At 46.5% G+C, this 21,491-nt stretch overlaps 1 protein-coding gene across 5 annotated transcripts in view; it reads right to left on the reverse strand.

The window, feature by feature from the left end:
* Positions 1 to 750: 750 nt before the first annotated feature.
* The window catches only part of GOLGA1 (golgin A1), a 217,811-nt gene continuing 197,070 nt past the window's right edge, over positions 751 to 21,491 (reverse strand). For all 5 annotated transcript variants that reach the window (XM_063936885.1, XM_063936884.1, XM_063936886.1 and 2 more), the window contains 5 exons: positions 13,350 to 13,502; positions 11,928 to 11,987; positions 3,220 to 3,375; positions 2,913 to 2,999; positions 751 to 1,849 (listed from right to left, as the gene is read on the reverse strand). In XM_063936885.1, the coding sequence (XP_063792955.1) occupies positions 1,769 to 1,849; positions 2,913 to 2,999; positions 3,220 to 3,375; positions 11,928 to 11,987; positions 13,350 to 13,502 (537 nt within the window). In that variant the 3' untranslated portion in view covers positions 751 to 1,768. The remainder of the gene's footprint in view (positions 1,850 to 2,912; positions 3,000 to 3,219; positions 3,376 to 11,927; positions 11,988 to 13,349; positions 13,503 to 21,491) is intronic.

Below are 21,491 nucleotides of genomic sequence, written 5' to 3' on the forward strand. Positions count from 1 at the left end.
TGAACTTGTCCATTAGGAAGCAATGATTTCTAGTCCAACAACAAGCTCCCTTCTCCTGGCTACCTCTATTGTGTGTAGATCACCGATGTGCAGACAGAATGCAGCTGGTTCGCAGAACCGTATCTTGCATGTGCTGGAGGCAATGCATTATGAGAGGGGAACATGAGGCACTTATCATTGAGATACTGTAGACACCCTTGGGCATAAACTTGTTCATTAAGGGGGGTACTCACGGAGCGATATTCTAAGCAATCTGACCAGATTGCTTAGAATTTGACCATTATCGCTCCGTGTGTACCCCCTACAGCGATAGCAATGCGCAGCCCCGCGCATCGCTATCGCTGGTGCTAGATTGGCCTGCATGCAGGCCAATCTAGTGCCCCCCCCCCCCCCCCCCCCCCGTCTCCCCTTGCACGCTCAGCACAGATCGCGCTGTGCTGAGTAGCAGGAGAGATGTGTGCTGAGCGGTTCGCTCAGCACACATCTCTCCCACATTGGCCCGTCTATATGGGCCTTTACTTTATAGGATACCACCAATGCCCCAAGGAACCAAGATGTCTAGAAGGGAACAAAAAATGCATTTTATGTCTAGTTTACCAATATGCTTGTGAATCTCCCATTTCTAGATCCCATATTCTGTACCTTCTCTTTATAGTTTATGTAAACTCAATAAAAAGTAATTTACAAAAGATCCCTTTGGATGGAGTGTAAAACTGGTTCACAACCAAGAGCAAGGGATTACTAAATGTCTACAGTGACACCAAAAATGTTTAATAACACTGATTACAAACACCTGCATTATTATGTGCCACATGGCCCATGAGTTATTAATTGTGACTGATATGTTTAGTATAATATATCCCGAGAGGTCTCTGCTAGAGAGTGACCATATTTTGGGCCGAAATTGAGGTTCCAGTTTGTAGCTCGGTCTTCAAATCACAACCAAAATTTCCCCCGCTTTTTCCACTATACTAACAGACATCATTAAACCTAATATTTAAATGATTAATAAGCTTAACAATGAGATTATTTTTGTCACAGATAAGCATGTCTCAGTGGCTACAACTATAGCTAATGGTCACCAATGAAGTGGAATAGGGAATGCAAGGTTAATAACCGCAATTCAATGGCAGGCATCCTATAGTGTGCATGTTCATTAACAAAAAGTGAATTCTTCTTTTCTATTTAAATATAATATGGAAACTTGACATAGCAATAATCACCCCCTTTATTGTACTTGGAATAACGCTGCTTAGCTTATGCTGTACCGTATATCAGCTTGTAATATGCTGTCCTGGGAACGGGATCTAACCTGTTCTATCACAAGCCCTTGGAAGTGTATTCAAAAAGTTGAAGCAAGATGCTGAAATAAATTCTTCCGAGGCTTTGTGGTACCACGTGAGTGCTGGCCAAGTGTCGCAAGACAGAAACTCAGGAACACTGGGAATTGATCTGATAATGGTTTCATATTAGAGTCAAAATGCTCTACCTGAATGCATTTCATATGCAGTATAGGGACAGTACAGGAGTCTTTCATTGCATAGGATCATATGTACAGATGCTTGAGGTTGTCGTGTCTCTGGGCTGGTCATCCACTCAAACCAAGTCACCACCGAGATACCCGGATTGTAAACAGGTTTGGAAAAGCTCATAGAACACACAGTAGGGAAAGTGGTTAGAACACATCAAGACCTTCCAGCGGTTAATGTTCTTTTTTTTCATAGAAAGTGCAGTCATAAAAGAGTTCTTTTTCTACATTCTCGTCCGTTTAAGACCAGGGTGTCCTCGGCTTTGAGATGGATGGACGAACTGTACCCTTTGGAGCTGGCTTAGAACCAAACCAGGACATCTGTAATGACAATTATAGAAAGAATTGTGAGCATTCACAGGGCTGGATTCTGCATTCCACGCCAGACAGAATGCTGCCGCATCTAGCGATTGTTAGCACACCGCGCATAAGTGCTGCATCCACATCTGTACATTCAGAGCCATATGCCTCTCAGTCCTTTCTCTGCAGCCATTAAATGGGTAGGAATCGGGCAGCACTCATGCATATACACACATGAATGGTTTCGTGGGAGTGTAGCCAGAGTTACTGGCTATTCTGAGCCATGCCTAAAGCCCCGTAAACACGGGGAGAGATGTGTCACAGACCACTCAGCACATAGCGCGACGTGTGCTGAGTGAGTGCAGGGTAGGGGGAATTACGCTCATTTCACCCAGCAGTGAAATGAGCGACCTGGTAGATTATGCCTGCATGCAGGACAATCTAGTACCAGCGATAGCGCCGTGCAGGGCCGTGCATTGCTATTGCTGTGGGGCATACACAGAGAGATCCGTGCTTAACTTCTAAGCAATCTAGTCAGACTGTTTAGAATTTAAGCACTCTGTGTGTACCCCCCTTTAGACAAGAAGCCACAAAATTCAGACAAACTTCCTTCATTTAGCATGGGGTAGGTGTAAGTGCCAATGGGATTGATGACTGTTGCTCAAGCGGACGGAAAACTGGGGCAGTGCTATCACACAGATTTGTAGGACTCACAATATATGTATAGTCGCATTAGCATTCCGCTTGCAGCTGTCGCTCGGAATTGTGTTTCTATTACGTGTGACTTGGAACCAGGCCCATAGTTGTTCAATTGTCAAGTGTCCTGAAAGGTGATTTGATTCCCGCAAGCAAATGTTGCAGCAAAAGAAGTTCCAGGTTTTGGTATTTAGACAGATCTACATTCTTCTACTCAGAAACAATTACATTCTATGCAGAAGTGGATACTCCTTATATTCCGAGCACTTATTCCTTGTAACATTCACAATTGCGGTATAAACAATATCAGACACACTACAGACAGATACTGCAGCTTGTTACTTTATATTCAGGGAATCCCAGGGAATGAAATTAAGTAATATTTTACCTTATATTCTAAAGTCTCTTTAAGTAGATTTTCTTCTTCCACTGAGAAGTTGAGCAATACTGACACAGCTTTGATAAGATGAAAAGCCTGAAAACAGAAAGAAAAAATTCATTGTGTAAATGTGTCAGATTTAGAGCTTGCAGTTGTCATCTTTTGACATGGCCTAAAAGGTGGAAGTAACCTTTGATTCCATAAGGTTTTCCGAGTATTATAGGAGCCGTACAGAACACTGCTCTCAGATGTAATGAGTCTTAAAAATGAAAACTAAAGTATCAGTTTGTGATCAGTTTTCAAAGAACTCTCTCACCTCTGCTTCCCGGGCTGACATGAACTTCAACACAACGTGCTTTAAGTACTCAAAGTTTATCTCCCGTAAGTCATTGAGGTCTGCGTTATTGGTCACTGTGAGAGGAGGTGCTGGTGGGTCAGGGTTCAACTTCTCCTCTGCATCTGGTTTAAGCCTCTATAAATAAAACATGTAGTTTAGAGGAGAAGAACTGCTGAAGAAACTGCTTCTGGATCTTATGCACAAGGATTTCAAACCAAAATGAAACCAGGTGATGTCAAAGAATGCAGAGCAATTAATTTTAGCTCACGGTATGTGCAAGTGGATTATTATTGTGTGTAGAAGCTATCATAGCATGAGAAGTTTATCTACTTAGATAGTAGGTTTTGTTTTTAGTTTCTTTTAAGAACAGAATTACGTTTTTAGATCATGTCTTTTTACTGAAAGTTTTCCTATATTTTAATAAGAAATACATAAAACAAATAAAACCCAAACTAAGAGCTCATTACATGAAGTCTTGAATGACCAAAATATGTATTCCCTATAACACTACTCTCAACTGGTCCTCTGCAGTTTACAATATGGCAGTACAGATGGTGTAATAGCATTATTGTCTCACAGCACTGAGTGTGTTCGATTCCCACCATGTGTGGAGTTTGTATATTCTCCCCATGCTTGCGTGGGTTTTCCACTGGGTTCTCGGGTTTCCTCCCTTACTCCAAAAATAGGATAATAATATCTACCGGTAAATCCTTTTCTCGTAGTCCATAAGGGATATTGGGGACACATTAGTACGGTGGGGTATAGACGGGGTCCAAAGGAGCCAGTGCACTTTAAATTTCTTCAACTGGGTGTGAGGGTTCCTCCCCTCTATGCCCCCTCCCACAGGCAGTTATAGGTAAAAACAGTGCCCAAAGGAGAAAGGACATGCTGGAGAGAAGGAGTTGAGATTTATCACCAACACACTAATAACATAAACACGACCAGCAACGGCTGGCAACAAAACAGCAACAGCTGAGCAGGTAACATATAACAGACCACCTGCAGAAAGTCACCGCACTGAGGTGGGTGCCCAATATCTCTTATGGACTACGAGAAAAGGATTTACCGGTAGGTATTAAAATCCTATTTTCTCTAGCATCCATAAGGGATATTGGGGACACATTAGTACGATGGCGACGTCCCAAAGCTTCCAGAATGGGCGGGAACGTGCGCAGATGTCTGCAGTACCGCCTGCCCAAACTGGGTATCCTCTTTGGCCAGAATATCAAATCTGTAGAACTTCACAAAGGTGTTCTTCCCCGACCAGGTAGCAGCTCGGCACAGTTGCAGGGCCGAGACTCCACGGGCAGCCGCCCAGGAAGACCCCACTGATCTAGTAGAGTGGGCCTTCAGAGACTGTGGAACAGGCAAGGCTGCGTGCACATAGGCCTGTTGGACAGGGAGCCTAAGCCAACGAGTAATGGACTGCTTTGAAGCAGGGCAACCTTTCTTCTGCACATCATACACCACGAACAAAGAATCAGTCTTTCTGATTCGAGCCGTTTTCCTGACATAGACCTTCAAGGCTCGCACAGCATCCAATGCCTCCGGAGGAGCAGAAGTGCCAGAACTAGACGGAATTACAAGAGGCTGATTCAAATGGAACGCAGAGAAAACCTTTGGCAGGAACTGCTGTCGAGTCCTGAGCTCCGCTCTGTCCTCGTAAAAGAACAAATACGGACTTTTACACGATAAGGCCCCTAATTTTGAGACACGTCTAGCAGAAGCCAGGGCCAGTAACATCACCGTCTTCCACGTGAGGTACTGGTCTTCTACCGCCATCAGAGGTTCAAACTAGGAGGACTGTAGAAAATTCAACACCACATTCAAATCCCAAGGTGCCGTGGGAGGCACAAACGGAGGTTGTATGTGAAGCGCCGCTTGCAAGAAGGTCTGAACTTCTGGCAACACTGCCAATTTCTTCTGGAAGAAAATGGAGAGAGCTGAAATCTGGACCTTAATAGAACCCAGACGTAAGCCCTTATCCACACAAGCCTGTAGGAAAATGGAGGAACCGCCCCAAATGGAACTCCTCAGGCTGATAAGTGCGTTCCTCGCACCAGGAGACATACCTCTTCCAGATATGGTGATAGTGTTTTGACGTCACAGGTTTCCTGGCCAGAACCATGGTAGCAATTACCTTTTTGGAAAAGCTCTTGTGAGCTAGGATGTTCCGCTCAACTTCCATGCCGTCAATCGAAGCCGCCGTAAGTCCGGGTAGACGAACGGTCCTTGTTGAAGGAGGTCCCTTCTTAGCGGCAGAGACTAAGGGTCTTCTACGGACATGCCCAAAAGATCCGTGTACCAAGCTCTCCGGGGCCAATCCGAGGCAATCAGGAACACCTTGATGTCTGATCCTCTTGAGATCCGCGGGATCAACGGAATTGGAGGAAATAGGTAGACCAGCCGATACGGCCAAGGCGACGTCAGTGCATCTACTGCGCTCGACTGAGGATCCCTGGTTCACGGGCAATAGCAGCAAAGCATCCGGTTGAGGCGAGACGCCATCATGTCGATTTTTGGGCAACCCCACCGGTCGATGATCTGCTGAAACACCTGACGGTGGAGCCCCCACTCTCCTGGGTGGAGATCGTGACGACTCAGGAAATCCGCTTCCCAGTTGTCCACTCCCGGAATGAAGATTGCGAACAACGCTCTTGCATTTCTTTCTGCCCAGAGTATCCTTGACACGTCTCGCATGTAGGCCCTGCTTTTTGTACCTCCTTGTCGATTGATGTACACCACCACCGTGGCGTTGTTCAACTGAACCTGGATCGCCCGACCCTTGAGCAGAGGAAAGGCCTGAATCAGAGCATTGTAGATTGCCCGAAGTTCAAGAATGTTGATCGGAAGTAGGGCTTCGTGGGCAGACCACCTGCCCTGGAACTGAGCCCCTTGGGTGACAGCACCCCATCCTCTCAGACTTGCATCCGTCGTGAGGAGGATCTAATCCTGAATCCCGAAGCTTCGGCCTTCCAGGAGGTTGGAAGACTGTAGCCACCACAGGAGTGAAATCCCGGCCTGAGGTGACAGTCGAATCACCCAGTGCATCTGAAGATGTGAACCGGACCACTTGCTCAGGACATCCAATTGAAATGTTCTGGCGTGGAACCTTCCATACTGGATTGCCTCGTACGAGGCCATCATTTTTCCCAACAATCTTATGCAAAGATGGATTGATATTCAAGCAGGTCGGAGAACCATGAGATCGTCCTGGTAAGGGACAATCGTGACACCCTGGACGCGGAGCTGGAACATCATCTCCGCCATCACCTTCATGAAAACCCTCGGAGCTGTAGACAGGCCAAAAGGTAAAGCCTGGAACTGGTAGTGAGCGTTCAGCAGGGCAAACCTCAGTTAAGCCTGATGAGGATGCCAAATCGGGATATGGAGATAGGCGTCCTTGATATCCAGGGATACCAGGAATTCCTGTTCTTCCAGACCTTCAATCACTGCTCACAAAGATTCCATCCTGAACTTGAAAACCTTTAGGTAAGTGTTCAAAGACTTCAGATTCAAAATGGGTCTTACCGACCCGTCTGGTTTCGGCACTATGAACCGACTGGAGTAGTAACCTTGCCCTTGTTGTTGCAGTGGAACCAGAACAATGACTTGTGACTGAGCCAACTTGTTGATGGCCAGCAGCAGCGTAGCTCGCGTATCCTCCAAAGCTGGTAAGCTTGATTTGAAAAACCATTGGGGAGTAGAACCGTCGAACTCCAGCTTGTATCCTTGAGATATGAGTTCTGTGACCCAGGCATCCTGGCAGGAACTTTGCTAGATGTGGCTGAAGTGACGTAATCAATGTCCCACCTTGAGTTCCCCTCTGCATTGTTCACATGAAATGGAGCCAGATGATAGAGGGGAGAAGCTGGTGTTACACACACTGCATAACTTCTGTTTTACCATAATTGCAACAATAATACAGCCTTACACATACACACAGACAAGTATAATGCAAGCCTGCCCTTACTGTATGTGAGGGGGAGACATAGAGAAGGCACCAGCACACCCAAACTACCTAGCCCCAGTGAGGCTAGTAGTTGCTGTATTCAGTGAAACACTGTATATGTTATATTAATATTATAGACATATATATTCCCCATGGGACACAGAATGTGCACAATAGCGTCTCTCCCCGAGATTCACCCTGTACCAAGTTTCCAGCATGTTCCTGCTTGTCTGGAGGAGCTGTGTGTGCCTGCTGCTGCTGTACGCAGAGCAAGGCGCCAAAATGCCACGGAGCCTGCTCTGAGGAAGCTCCGCCCCCTGTTATGGCGCCGGAGCTTCAGGGTTATTTATACTGGCAATGTCTCCCAAACAGTGTAAAACATAACATAAATGCAAGTTTTCACTAAACCGCTGCCAATGTACACAGGGGGCTATAGCGGGTCCCCCCCCCCACCCCAGGAGGGTCCCGTATGCCTCCCCTACGTGTCAGCTGCACCTTGAACCGAGGCCCCCGGTTTGTATTCACCACCGATGTCACCTTCAGGCTAATGTTAGGGGTGTGCGGTGTGCTGCGATTGAGACAGCCAAGGCGCAGTGCCCCGCTGAACAAAGAACCTCTAAGGACGGTGGTCCTGCAGCGGGGAAGCGGCTCTGACGCCTCGCAAGGCCGGTGACCCCCCTAACTCCCACGGTGCAGGTATGCCCCTAACTCCCACTGTGCAGGTATGCTGCTGCCCAAACAACATACCGAAAATAACAGAGATTGAAAATAAACTGAAGAAAAACTCTCTGGAGCTGCAGAGATGTGTATCCTCTCCTGAGGGCACTTTTTTCTAAACTGCCTGTGGGAGGGGGCATAGAGGGGAGGAGCCAGCACACCCAGTTGAAGAAATGTAAAGTGCACTGGCTCCTTTGGACCCCGTCTATACCCCATCGTACTAATGTGCCCCCAATATCCCTTATGGATGCTAGAGAAAATATACTGGTATGTGTATTGGTTCTCAAAAAATAAATAAAAAAACCCCTCAAAAAACAAAGGAACTCTAGTGTGTAAGTTTGTATATTTACTTGGGCCAAGTGGATCTTATCTGCCATCACATTCTATTTTTCTCGGTAACCTAGCCAGGAGGGAAAAACAAAACCAGAAAAAGGAGCAGCTGCAAGGGCAGACAGCCTGCATTACTGGATGGACTGATGTGAGCCTTCAGTATCTGGAATAGGGAAGTACAGACGATAAGATAGTCCAAAACCAACTGGAATGGATGATGTAAAAAGCAACCTTCATCTGTAGGACTTTCCTGGAACTGGCAGTACATCCACCATATATAACGTAGTAAAAGACAGCGTCCATGTGAGGAAGCATGTGGGACCACACAGATTTGTAATAATAGCGAGTAGGTGACCATATATGGCCTTCTACTAGCAAGAAAACCTTGATGTCAGCAATGAGAGCTAGTCGGCTCTGTAAGAGATAAGTTCCACCTATGCAATCCTTGATGATTTTTATCAGCTCAGGTAGGATATAGGGAGTTTCCTGAAAGTAAAATGCAGACAGGAACAATTCGGAGAATGTCAGCTGGCCAAGGTTTTAGCCACCACACCTGATGCTTTATTGATGCATTAGCTAAGCCTTGTGATACTAATACGGAAAAGTCTAAGGGCATTTCTTCCATGCGAGAGGATGCATCAAGGATTACCTGCATCCACTGTGATCCAGGAGATTCTCACCTAGTTCATGGTGGCCTTAGTGAAACAAATGGTAGCAAAAGCTGGCCAAGGAGCAGACCCACGGGTGGAAAACTGGCTTTTAAAAAGGCCCCCAGCCTTTTTATCTGTGGGAATACTGAGCATTGCTACACACGTAGAGGTTATCACAGTCATTTTCGGTAGTCTGTGTACCAGGAGTCAACTGCTAAGAGAAAAAGCTTATCTATAAGGGTCCAATCCTGACACAGTTTCTTAGGAGCTGCTCTGGGGAAAGATAGGAGGATGGTTGATCACCTTTGGGTCATGACTGAAAACCAAAAACACTGCCATAATAAGGCAGTCCACAGACTTGCCTACTGAACGCGACTCAAGTGATTCTGATTGTGTTTGTGAGTGAGCAATGCCTAAATGAACACCATCAAGGTTCTAAAACTGAATGACGAGATCAGTCGTCCACACACTGTCAGGGGACTGGACAGACTGGCAGATATGCAGAACAGGAGTCATCACAGTGTAACTTGCCAATGATTAATCTCTTGCCAAAGGCAATTGGTGCAAAGGTCTTCTAGAGTTGAAAGCCAATTGTCTCTGCTAGAAGTTCAATGCTCTTCCAGTGTTTACCCAGTTATTGCCCCTTTGGGATCTTAGAAAGTCGTGTGACCTTCATCATCCTATTTTGCTGTACATTGCCCTATATTCACTGTACATTGCCACTTCCAGCAAAACCAAGGATCCACAAAGGATTCTGGATTATGGCACACCTGGAGGTAAATTACTGCTGCTGTTCAACCCTCTCTACGTGATAGAAAGACCGAGATTCTGTATGGGCCTCAGCCACAACTATCTATCTCATCCAACACAACAGAGGTAAGGTAATCATTCATTAGTAGTGAGATCCGTGAAAAAATATTAGTGAAACATTGTGGGTTCACTGTGGGTAATTGGATACCGCCATAAGTCTAGCATGGGCCTTCTGACAACTAGTTTTATCACAGTGGCATGTATGAGCACAATGAGTGAGCAGGTACTGATAAGAGCTGTGAGCATTGCTTGCAAAACTGATCAGTCAGGAACTTGCTGGTGTATTTCAAAGAAAAAATAAATGGGTGCGTTACCATAAAAGACCATTGCTTAAAAACAGGCCTGACCCAACCTGTGGCGAAGCTACATATCTCAGCATACCCTGCCAGAGGTTTTAACAGTCCCTAAAAGCAAAACTGTGGCAGGGCATGCTGGGATGTGTAATTTCACAACAGCGTGAGAGCCACAGGTTGGTCATGCCTGGCCTAAAATCAGGATTTTGGTACTTACCGATAAATCCCTTTCTCCGATTCCACAGGGGCCACTGGAGTGCAGATACAATGGGGATATAGTAGGTAGTAACTGGGAGCTGGCACTTTAAATTTATAACCATGTGACTAGCTCCTCCCCTACTATGTTACCCCTCCAAGCCAGTCTAGTTAAAACTGTGCCCGAGGAGAGCTGGAAAAGACCAACGTCAAAGTAGAGGAGGTTCGCTAAGTCAACTAAAACAATATAACACCCAGGAAACCTGGAAACATAGTGATAGGGTAATATGAACCAAACGCGCAGTCACACAGTGACATGCAACCCGATAATTGTAGAAGGAAGAAACAGCGCTGGGTGGGCGTCCAGTGGCCCCTGTGGAATCGGAGAAAGGGATTTATCGGTAAGTACCAAAATCCGGATTTCTCCTTCATCCACTAGGGGCCACTGGAGTGCAGATACAATGGGGACGTCCCAGAGCTCCCAAGAGGAGGGAGAGCGCTGAGATTCCTGCAAAACGGTTCGGCCAAACTGTGACACAGAGGCCGCAAAAATGTCAAATATGTAAAACGTGACAAACGTATGATTTCCCGACTAAGCGGCATTGCAACCTAAAGCATTCACGGAAACCCCGTGGGCGGCCGCCCCCGAAGGTCCCCCAGAGCGCGTGGAGTGCGCCGAAACAGAAAACGGAGGCCCCTGAGCAGCCGCCAAATAAGACTGTCTGATGGTCAGACGAATGCAACGGCCCAACGACAGTTGGGACCCCGGCTATTCCGGACGGGAGCATCGGACAAAACAAAGACGAAATCAAGTCGCCGATTTACATGAAAAATAATACATTTTAAAAAAAAAATCTTCAGTGAAGAGTAGACCCAGGTGACCAGCTCCTTTGGGCACTAAAATAAGACTGGCTTGGAGGGGGGACATAGTAGGGGAGGAGCTAGTCACATGGTTATAAATTTAAAGTGCCAGCTCCCAGTTACTACCTACTATATCCCCATTGTATCTGCACTCCAGTGGCCCCTAGTGGATGAAGGAGAAATGTTGGACTGTAAGAAAACATTTTGGGTGGACATCTGCTTTTAAGAGGGAGCTTATCTAAAAGGTATACAACCCCTTTATAAGAACACCCGAAAGCATGATAACATAACATAGCAGTAGCTTGTAGCTGAATAATGAACGTAAAACTTTGTTAAGTTACATGGCTATTTACACCTACAGTATACTAATGCATTCTGCAATATTCCTTATTGTATTTGCTTAACATGCATTTTAATTTAAGTGTCCTAATTATCTGTGAATAAAAGGTCTTCTCAAACAAAGAAGGCAGCGAAGAGGATGAGACGATGAGGAACTGCAGACAAAGCAAAACAAAAGCTCTTATAAACATTCTCATTCCCATTTTATCTCCGTGTTGTGTAATTGTTATATACTACTTATTATGTACAGCGCTCACTTTCTAAAACCGAGCCTGTATTCAAATGAAACAAAAGGAAGAGATAAAGAGCAGCATGTGGAGGCGAGCTGTCTGAATGGATAGGCTAATTACCTGATTAGCAGCAGGTCTAAAAGCAAAAAGATATTTTTACTTGGTGGGCTGGGGGCCCACACATGTAATCTAATTATCATTATTAGAAACACAAAAGTTATTAAAACAGGAAAACACATGGTGAAGGGATCATTTAGAAGCATGTAATTTCCACAACACAATGCACCAGATTATCTAGCGACCTACTCACCAGCTCTTTCTGCAAAGTCTTCTTCAGCTCTGCCATCCTCTGCTGTAGCTGTTTTATAGTCTGCGGGAAAAGGAATCATGTGAGTGTAAGCTCTTCTGGTGACCCTGTATTACCGCAGCACACTTTAAAGGTGTGTACACACGGTGAAATCCTTGCTATGCCTGATTTTGACTATGTGATTTCCATTGAACTCCCCCAGAGCCCAGATAGCACAGATTTTGACTATCTGTGTACGATTTTGACTATGTGCCAATTTTGACTATACTTTGTACTAGATAGTACACTAGATAGTCACGATTGACTTGCCTGCACAGTCTATCTAGGCTTATGATACCGACCCCACGGGAGCGCACATCGGGATCGAATTGGTATCGCATGCTGCCTAACACCTTGAGATATGCACTAACTTCCCTTAAGATTTTGACTATATAGTCAGAATCTTACAGATTTATCTCACCATGTGTACACACCTTAAGACTAGTCACCAGACATAGGGAAGAGAGTTATGTAAATGGGTATTTAACAAAAAAGCTGAAAAGATCAATCTAGAGCAAAAATGTTGGGTATTATCACCAACTTGTAAACTTGTACTCAGCTACATACCTCATAAAAAGGTTCATGAAACCCATGACTAGACATGGTTACCTACAGTACATGCCCTAACTGGATTGAACTTGAGCGATCCAGACCTGCGTCAAAGCACAAATGGGTATAAGCGTGGTCTGAAAATGCAAGCGCAAATTGTGCTCAGGGCAACAGCAATAGGGGGTCATTCCGAGTTGATCGTAGCTGTGCTAAGATCATTCACAGCTACGATCACCGCTACGATCATTCAAACTGACATGCGGATCATTCACACCCCCCGCAGAAGTGCAAAGGCATCGCACAGCGGCGATGCCTTTGCATTTCAAGAGTAACTCCCGACCAGCGCAGCTTTAGCGTGCTGGCCAGGAGGCAGCTTTAGCGTGCTGGCCAGGAGCTACTCATCGCTCCCCGGCCCGCAGCGGCTGCGTGTGATGTCACGCAGCCGCCGTGGTCCACCCCCCCCCCCCCCCCGACGGTCCGCCCACGCCTGCGTTGGCCGGACTGCTCCCCCTCCCCCAGCGACCGCCTCTGCCTCAGAGGTGATCGCTAGGCAACGACGGCTGCCATGCACCGGCGCATGCGCAGTTCCGGCCCAATCGCTGCGCTGCGACAAACTGCAGCGAGCGATCGGGTCGGAATGACTCCCATAACCTCCTGTTCAAGGACACACAAAGACTGGAGCTTCCCTACATGGTTTGTATGTGGCACAATAAGAGCCTGAGTTCTTATGTAAGTGACATTTCATCTGCTCAGCCACATCAGTTAGCCTGGGCCACTTGTCTACTCACTGCTGAGAAGGGGCACAAAATATCTATGTAATTACCCTGCCAGCCACACCTTATTTTTTTCAGCAATCTGTTGCTCCATCTCTCGGTTCTCCTTCTGTAGCTGTACAATGTCACCCACGGTCACATCTCCGTTAGGTTCCTGAGTGGTGGTACCATGCAGACGTTCATGCAGAGTTGAGACCTCTTCCTGCAGTGAGGATACCTAGTGATATGTACAGTTGGGGGGGGTAATAAAGTTTGCTGCATAACATAATGGAAAGAAAAACATACCTAAATCAGAGACATGTGGACTGGACAATTATTAAAGAAAGATCCCACCCAACAACATTTTCCCACAGCGAACCTACTACAACAGAGCAGTACAGGACTCCGGTGACATACAGATGTGTTCTCATACACTACTGCCATAGACACTGCAAACAGTCCTGCTACTTGGCTTGTGACCAGCGTCTTTTTGACTCGAATGTGCATCAGTCGCAATACGATGTGACAAAACCGCTTCACGAGACTGCACTGATTAATAGGATATGTGACACTTGTACATCTATGGGCCTAATTCAGACCTGATCGCAGCAGCTAAAAGAGGATTTTGGTACTTACCGATAAATCCATTTCTCTAAATCCACTCGGGTACACTGGAGATCTATACAGCTGGGGTGTGAAGGTTGCAGACTGGAGGTGGCACAATTCATTAATTAAATAAAAATGATTCACAGCTGGCTCCTACCCCTTCACGCCCCCCTATCCCTCCAGTTTGAAAAATTGACAGAGAGAAGAGGGGACATAAAAGACTCGCCTCGCGGGAAGGAACCAAATATACATCACAACGTCACACAACAACCAAGAACTGTCCAAACATGAAAATAATGCAAGCTTGTTTGACCAAATTTAACAAGAACACGAAGGCTGACAGCACCGAGGTGGGCATCCAGTGTCTCTGAGTGGATTTAGAGAATTGGATTTATCGGTAAGTACCAAAATCCTCTTTTCTCTATCATCCACTAGGTGACACTGGAGATCTAAACAGCTGGGAACATTCCAAAAATACTCCCACGGGCGGGAGTTCCATTCCGAAGCCTGGAGAACCAAACAACCAATATTTTAATCTCTAGAAGCAAAGGTATCAAATTTGTAAAAGCGAGTGAACGCGTGCGATGAAGACCATGTTGCCGCAGTAGAACCTCCTCTAGCCGCAGCCCAAGAAGCTCCCACAGATATGGTGGTATGAGCACCCACCCGAAACGGAACTCTTACAATTTGAGAGATATGCTTGCTTGATGGTCAGTCTTATCCATCTAGCCAAGGTTTGTTTTGCAGCTGGCCAGCCTCTCCGGGGGCCATCATACAGAACAAACAAGGTGTCTGTTCTCCTGAGAGAACTAGTAACCTGTATGTACACCTTTAAAGCTCTGACCACATCCAGGAAAAAGTCATCCGACTCCCCCTGGAACGATGGGACCATCATTGGTTGGTTTATGTGAAAACCAAAAACCACCTTAGGTAAAAACTCCGCCTTCATACAGAGCTCCACGCTGTCTTCATGAAAAACAAGAAAAGGACTCTTACATGACAGGGCCCCTAATTCCGAGACCCGTCTGGCTGACGCTAAAGCCAACAGTAAGACCGTTTTCCAACACACATATTTTAGATCAACCCGCTCTAAAGGTTCGAAAGGTCAGATTTACAATACCAAATTGAAATCCCACGGAGTCGTGGGAGGACGAAAAGGAGGTTGAATTCTCAACACTCCCTGTAAAAAAGTCTGAATCTCCTGTAGAGACGCCAGTTTCTGTGGGAAAAGAATTGAAAGTGGCGAGACCTGGACCTTCAAGGATCCTAAATGTAATCCGCCATCCAACCCCGATTGGAGAAATCTCAACAATCTACTAAGGTGGAATTCTCTAGGGTTCCAACCCTTAAGTTGGCAACAGTCTATGTGGTATATTCGAAGTCGAAAACTGGCGTCTGTCGAAAAGACGGCAGTTTTCGACTTTTTACGGTCGAATCCCGATTCAATATTATGCTAAATTTTTCAACAAGTCGATAAATTCGACTTGTCGAAAAAGCACGTGGATCGGCGGAATAGCTGCCGATCCACGTGTTGATGTCAAAAACGGGGCCAAATCCGACAGGTATTGGCCCCCCTTTTCGACCATCTCAATCCGATATCAAAATGATGTCGGAATGAGATGCGGACCCAGAGGAGGCGAGGGGGGGGGGGGGGGGGGGGGGGAGCCGTAGGGAGACGGGGGGACAGCCGGCGGGCATACAGGGAGATCAGCACTACAGTAGCGCTGCAGCTGGATGTCACTCACCCGCCCGACCTCACGGCAGCTTCCACGCTGCTGGAGCCGGGTGGAAGCTGCCGTGCGGTCAGACGGCTGAGTGACATCCTGCTGATCTCCCTGTATGCCCACCGTCTGTCCCCCCGCGGCTCGCCCCCCCTCTCCTCCTCTGTGTCCCATTTTAATTAGACTTGAAAAAGTCGAATTAAGATGGGATTGAATAGGGGTTGTCGGATCCATTCCGACAAATACATGTCGGAAAGGATCTGACTTTAATTGAATATACCCCTATGTATCTCTTCCAGATCCAATGGTAGTGCGTCGCCGTGACCGGTTTCCGTGCCGCTAACATGGTAGGGATAGCTGATCTCGGGATACCCTTCTCCCTAAAAAATCCTGGTTTCAAAAACACGCCGTCAAACGTAGTCGGTTCAGGTACGGATGCAGAAAAGGGCCTTGTGAGAACAGATCCTTCATCTGCGGCAGCCTCCAGGGCACGTCCGCCAGAAGTTTCTTCAGATCCGCATACCAACTTTTGCGAGGCCAATCTGGCGCTATCAAGATTACCCACGCTCTTTACTGCTTTACCTTTTTTAACACTCTTAGTAATAAAGGAGACGGTGGGAATACGTATTCTAGGTCGTAATTCCAGTGCACTGTCAGTGCGTCCACTGCTTCCGCTGCTGGATCCCGCGTCCTGGCCACATATCTCGGCAACTGATCGTTGTTCCGAGAGGCCATGAGATCTACCTGCTGTAACCCCCATCTCCTTACTACTGCTTCAAAGACCTGGGGGTGTAAACTCCATTCTCCTGGGTGCGTATCTTGACGGCTGAGGTAATCTGCCTCCCAACTGTCCACTCCTGGAATGAAGGTAGCCGACAGGACTATGTCGTGTCTTTCTCTCCAGGACAGAATCTTTGTAGCTTCTCTTAAGGCCATGCGGCTCATTGTTCCTCCCTGACTATTTATGTATGCCGCTGCTGTTACATTGTCCGATTGCACCCTCACATGTTGAGCTCTTACTAGACTCTCTGCTTGAAGGAGTGCATTGTAGATGGCTCGCAGTTCCAGTACAATTATCGGTAAGCTGCTCTCGTACGGTGACCATCTCCCCTGAAATTGATGGTTGCCTAGTACGGCACCCCATCCTCTGAGACTGGCATCTGTCGACAAAATTATCAAATCCCAGATTCCAAACATTTTTCCCCTTGATAGGTTCCTGTGAATCGACTACCAAACCAACAAAATCCTGGCCTGAGGTAACAAGCAAATTCTTCTGTGAAGAAGTAGATGCATGCCTGCTCCTTGAGCAATCAGATTTAATTGAAAGGGTCTGGAATGTAGCCTACCGTACTGGACCGCTTCGAATGATGCCACCATCTTTCCCAGAAGCCATACACAGAGATGTAACGATACCGTTTGATTCTGTAAAACCAGTCGAACCATCTCCTTGATGTCTCGGATCTTGTCCTCTGGAAGGAACACTCTCAGTTGTATAAGTCCAAGTCCAAGATAAGACCCAGGATTTGAATTCACTGTGTCGGTTGCAGATTTGATTTTTTGAAATTCACAATCCAACCGTGCTGAAGTAGAACTTGATGAGTTATCCAGAGGTCGTCTAGATACGGTATTATCATTACTACTACTGATCTCAATTTCGCTACCATGACTGCCATGATCTTTGTGAAGATTCTCGGGGTTGAGGACAGGCCGAAAGGGAGAGCCCTGAATTAGTAATGATTTTTGTCCACGGCAAACCTCAAATACGCTTGCTGTGGGGACCAAATCGGAACATGTAGATACGCATCCTTTATGCCCATCGACATCATGAACTCCCGATGTTCCAGACTCGCAATAACTGACTGTATCGAGTCCATTTTGAAATTTAAACCGTCAGGAATTGGTTGAATACCTTTAAATTGAGGATTGGTCTCACGGACCCGTCTGGTTTTGGTACTACAAAAAGATTTGAATAAAACCCCGTTCCTCTCTGAGGAAACGGAACTGTTGTAATTACCTCAGGTAGAAGTCATTTTTGAATAGCTGTGTCTAATGCTCTCGCTCTTTGAGGGCACCGAGGACGGCCTGTAGTAAAGAATTGACTGTGAGGTCGCGCCTGAAATGCCATTCTGTAACCCTGGGAGATAATATTGTTGACCCAGACTTCTGGAGAGGTTTTGGCCCAGGCTTCCTGAAACCCCATCAACCATGCGCCCATCTCGGGAGACCCAAGGTGAGCAGGGAGACTGTCATGCCATGGTCTTTTTGGCAGGCTTAGAGTCCTGCTTTTGGGCTGTGGCCTGGGAACGGCCTCTGGTTCATGTGTTTGTCCACCAAAGGCTCTGCCACGAAAGGACTGAGACCTAAAAGAATTAAACACCAGTCCAGCGTAGTTCCTTCTTACCGGTTGTGTGGTTCTAGGATACGTAGTTGGCAGAAACATGGATTTCCCCGCTGTGGCTTGCAAAATCCACTTGTCCAATTCTGGCCCAAATAACACTTCAACTGCCTTTTTTGAATTTGAATCCACTTGCCAATCTCTGAGTCAGAGAATCCGTCTGCCCGATATTGCTGTGCCTGAAATGCGTGATGCTATCTTACTAGCATCTTTTGTGGCATGACAGATGTAAGTGGCCGACTCCCGGATATGCTCCGCTAGACTGACTATTTCTTCCTAATTATTTTCTTCCGCTACAGCTTGAACTATTTGTCCTGCCCAAGCGACAATAGCCTTAAGGTGCATACATACTGGGCGTTTTTGCCCAGCGTGTATGCACAGCGATGATGGCCGACATCGCTGGGCTGAAACTCGCTCAGTGCATACACACTGAGCGCTTTTCCCCCCTGCCCAGCGATGTCAGCAGATGTGAACGGCTTTCCATAGCAGGACGCTATGGAAAGCCGTCCACCCAGCCGTTCACCTGCTGGTGATATCAGCAGATGATCGGCGGCAGCCGGCGATTAAGTGGGGGCGCGCATCAGCACTCATCGCTGGGGCATACACACTGGGCGGTTTTGAGCTGAAAGCAGCTCAAAACACCAAAAGTGAGCTGCTTTCAGCTCAAAATCGCCCAGTGTGTATGGGCCTTTCCTGACCCATGCACCTATAATGGAGGGTCTTTGGGATGCACCTGCAGCCACAAATTTACCGTTATGGTAAGAACTTACCGTTGATAACGGAATTTCTCCTATGTCCACAGGTATCCACAGGATAACATTGGGATATGCCGGAGCGACAGCGGAAATGGCACCAAATAGTCACAAGCTTTCTGGCCTCCCAGAATGCATCGGGCTCCTCCATATAATCCCGCCCACCGACTCAGTCAAATCAGTTGTTTTCACAGCAATTAGGCAGAAGCATCATGTAGAACCCTATTCAGGCGATAAGAACACACATGCACACCCTTCCATACAAGAGGGAAGAGGTTTAGTGACTGTAAAGATCCTCAAATCAGGTGCGTCAGGGTGGGATCCCTGTGGATACCTGTGGACATAGGAGAAATTCCGTTATCAACGGTAAGTTCTTACCATAACGGTATATTTCTCCGGCTGGGTCCACAGGTTATCCACAGGATAACATTGGGATTCCCAAAACCATTGTTAGTGATGGGGATGCTCCTGATTAGCCACGAGAACCTTTTACCCGAATTCGCGTCATGAGGCGCAAAAGTATCCAAGGCATAATGTCTAATGAATGTATTAATAGAAGACCTTGTGGATGCTTTACAAATCTGTTATGCTGAAGCACCATGATGTGCTGCCCATGAAGGACCTACCCTACGTGTAGAGTGCGCAGAGACATTAGCCGGAGCAGGGAGATCAGCACGAGAATATGCTTCTGAAATAGTAATTCGAAGCCATCTTGCTAGCGTCTGTTTAGTAGCAGGCCATCCTCTTTTGTGGAATCTGTAGAGAATGAAGAATCTGTCTTTCTGATGGCACTAGTACGATCTACATAAATTCTTAATGCTCGGACTACGTCCAGCGACGCTTCTCCCGCAGAAAGTCCCGATACCTGAAAAGCCGGGACTACAATTTCTGCGTTCAGGTGAAACTTTGAAACCACCTTCGGAAGATAAAGCAGTTCTCAGAACTAAATCTGGTTATCTGGATAAAAGATCAGAAAAGGAGACTTACATGACAGTGCTCCTAAATCTGACACTCTTCCAGCTGACGCCATCGCCAGTAGAAAGATAACTTTAGCCGTCAACCATTTAAGATCTGCTCTCTTAAGTGGTTCAAAAGGAGCCCCCTGAAGGATTTTAAGAACCAGATTTAAATCCCAGGGTACTGCAGGAGGAACAAACGGTGGTTGAATGTGCAACATTCCTTGAAAAAAAGTACGCACATCCTGTAGGTTAGCAATCTTTTTCTGAAACCATACAGTTAATGCTGATACTTGAACTCTCAAGGAAGCCACCTTTACACCCTTATCCATTCCTGCTTGGAGGAAATCCAAAATCCTGGATACTTTAAAAGATCTTGGATCCGTACCTCTTTCGCTACACCAATGAATATAGGCCTGCCATATTCGATGATAAATACGAGCTGAAGAAGGCTTTCTTGCTCGAAGCATGGTTTGAATTACCTGTTTTGAAAATCCTATTGATTTTAGGATAGAGGTTTCAACAGCCACGCCGTCAAAGACAGCTGTTCCGGGTGGCTGTGATAACAAGGCCCCTGCATTAGTAGATCTGGACGTTGAGGAAGCAGAATTGGAGCTTCCACGGACATCCTTAGTAGATCTATATACCAATGCCTTCTGGGCCAGGCTGGAGCTATTAGAATTATGGCTTCCTTTGCTTGCTTTATTTTCATCACCACCCTGGGTAACAGGGAGATTGGAGGAAACAGATATGCCAGATGAAATTCCCATTTCACTGATAATGCGTCTACAAAGATCGCCCGGGATCCTTTGTTCTTGACCTGTGTGCCGGAACTTTGTTGTTCAAACAGGACGCCATGAGATCTATCTCTGGCAGACCCTATCTGTTTATTAAAGTTTTAAATACTTCCGGGTGTAACGCCCATTCGGTCTCCTGAATGGTGTGTCGACTGAGAAAGTCCGCTTCCCAGTTCAGCACTCCTGGCACAAACACTGCGGACAATGCCGGAAGATGGAGTTCTGCCCATCTTAGTATGTGAGTTTCTCCCTGATGGTTGAGGTACGCTACTGCTGTTGCATTGTCTGAACGGATATGGACTGGTCTTCCTTGCAGAATGTCCTTTGCCTGAACCAGAGCCATATATATGGCCCTTATCTCCAACAGATTTATTGGCAGGCAACTTTCCCATGTGGTCCATTTTCCCTGGAACCAGAAATTTTCGAAAACTGCTCCCCAGCCTTGAAGACTGGCATCCGTTGTCAGTACTTGCCAATCTGCTATCCAAAAGGGTCTCCCCTTGTCTAGATGGTCTGTCGGTAGCAACCAGGCTAGTGACCTTTTTATGCTTACTGGAAGCTTTATCATCTGTCTTTTTATTGTCTGATGTTTTCCATTCCATCTGGTTAGAATGAGGTACTGTAGGGGTCTGGAGTGGAATTGAGCATATTCCACCATGTCGAATGTTGACACCATCAGACCCATCACTCGCATCGCTGCATGGATATTGTCTGACTGTGCAACAATTCCTGAATCATTATCTGCACCTTGGATATCTTTTTCCCAGGTAAGATTATCCTTTGTAGACTTGAATCCAATATGGCCCCCAAGTGAACCATCCGTTGTGATGGGCTCAGAGACGACTTTTCACAATTTATGAGCCGTCCGTGTCTTTGTAGACAAGCTATTGTCTGTTGGAGATGGCCCAAGAGTAATTCCTGGGACTGTGCCAGGATTAAAAGATCGTCGAGGTATGGAAAAATTCTTATCCCCTGCTTGTGGAGATAAGCTGCCATAAAC

The sequence above is a fragment of the Pseudophryne corroboree genome, chromosome 8, assembly GCF_028390025.1.
Source record: "Pseudophryne corroboree isolate aPseCor3 chromosome 8, aPseCor3.hap2, whole genome shotgun sequence".
In the NCBI taxonomy this organism is placed as follows: domain Eukaryota; kingdom Metazoa; phylum Chordata; class Amphibia; order Anura; family Myobatrachidae; genus Pseudophryne; species Pseudophryne corroboree.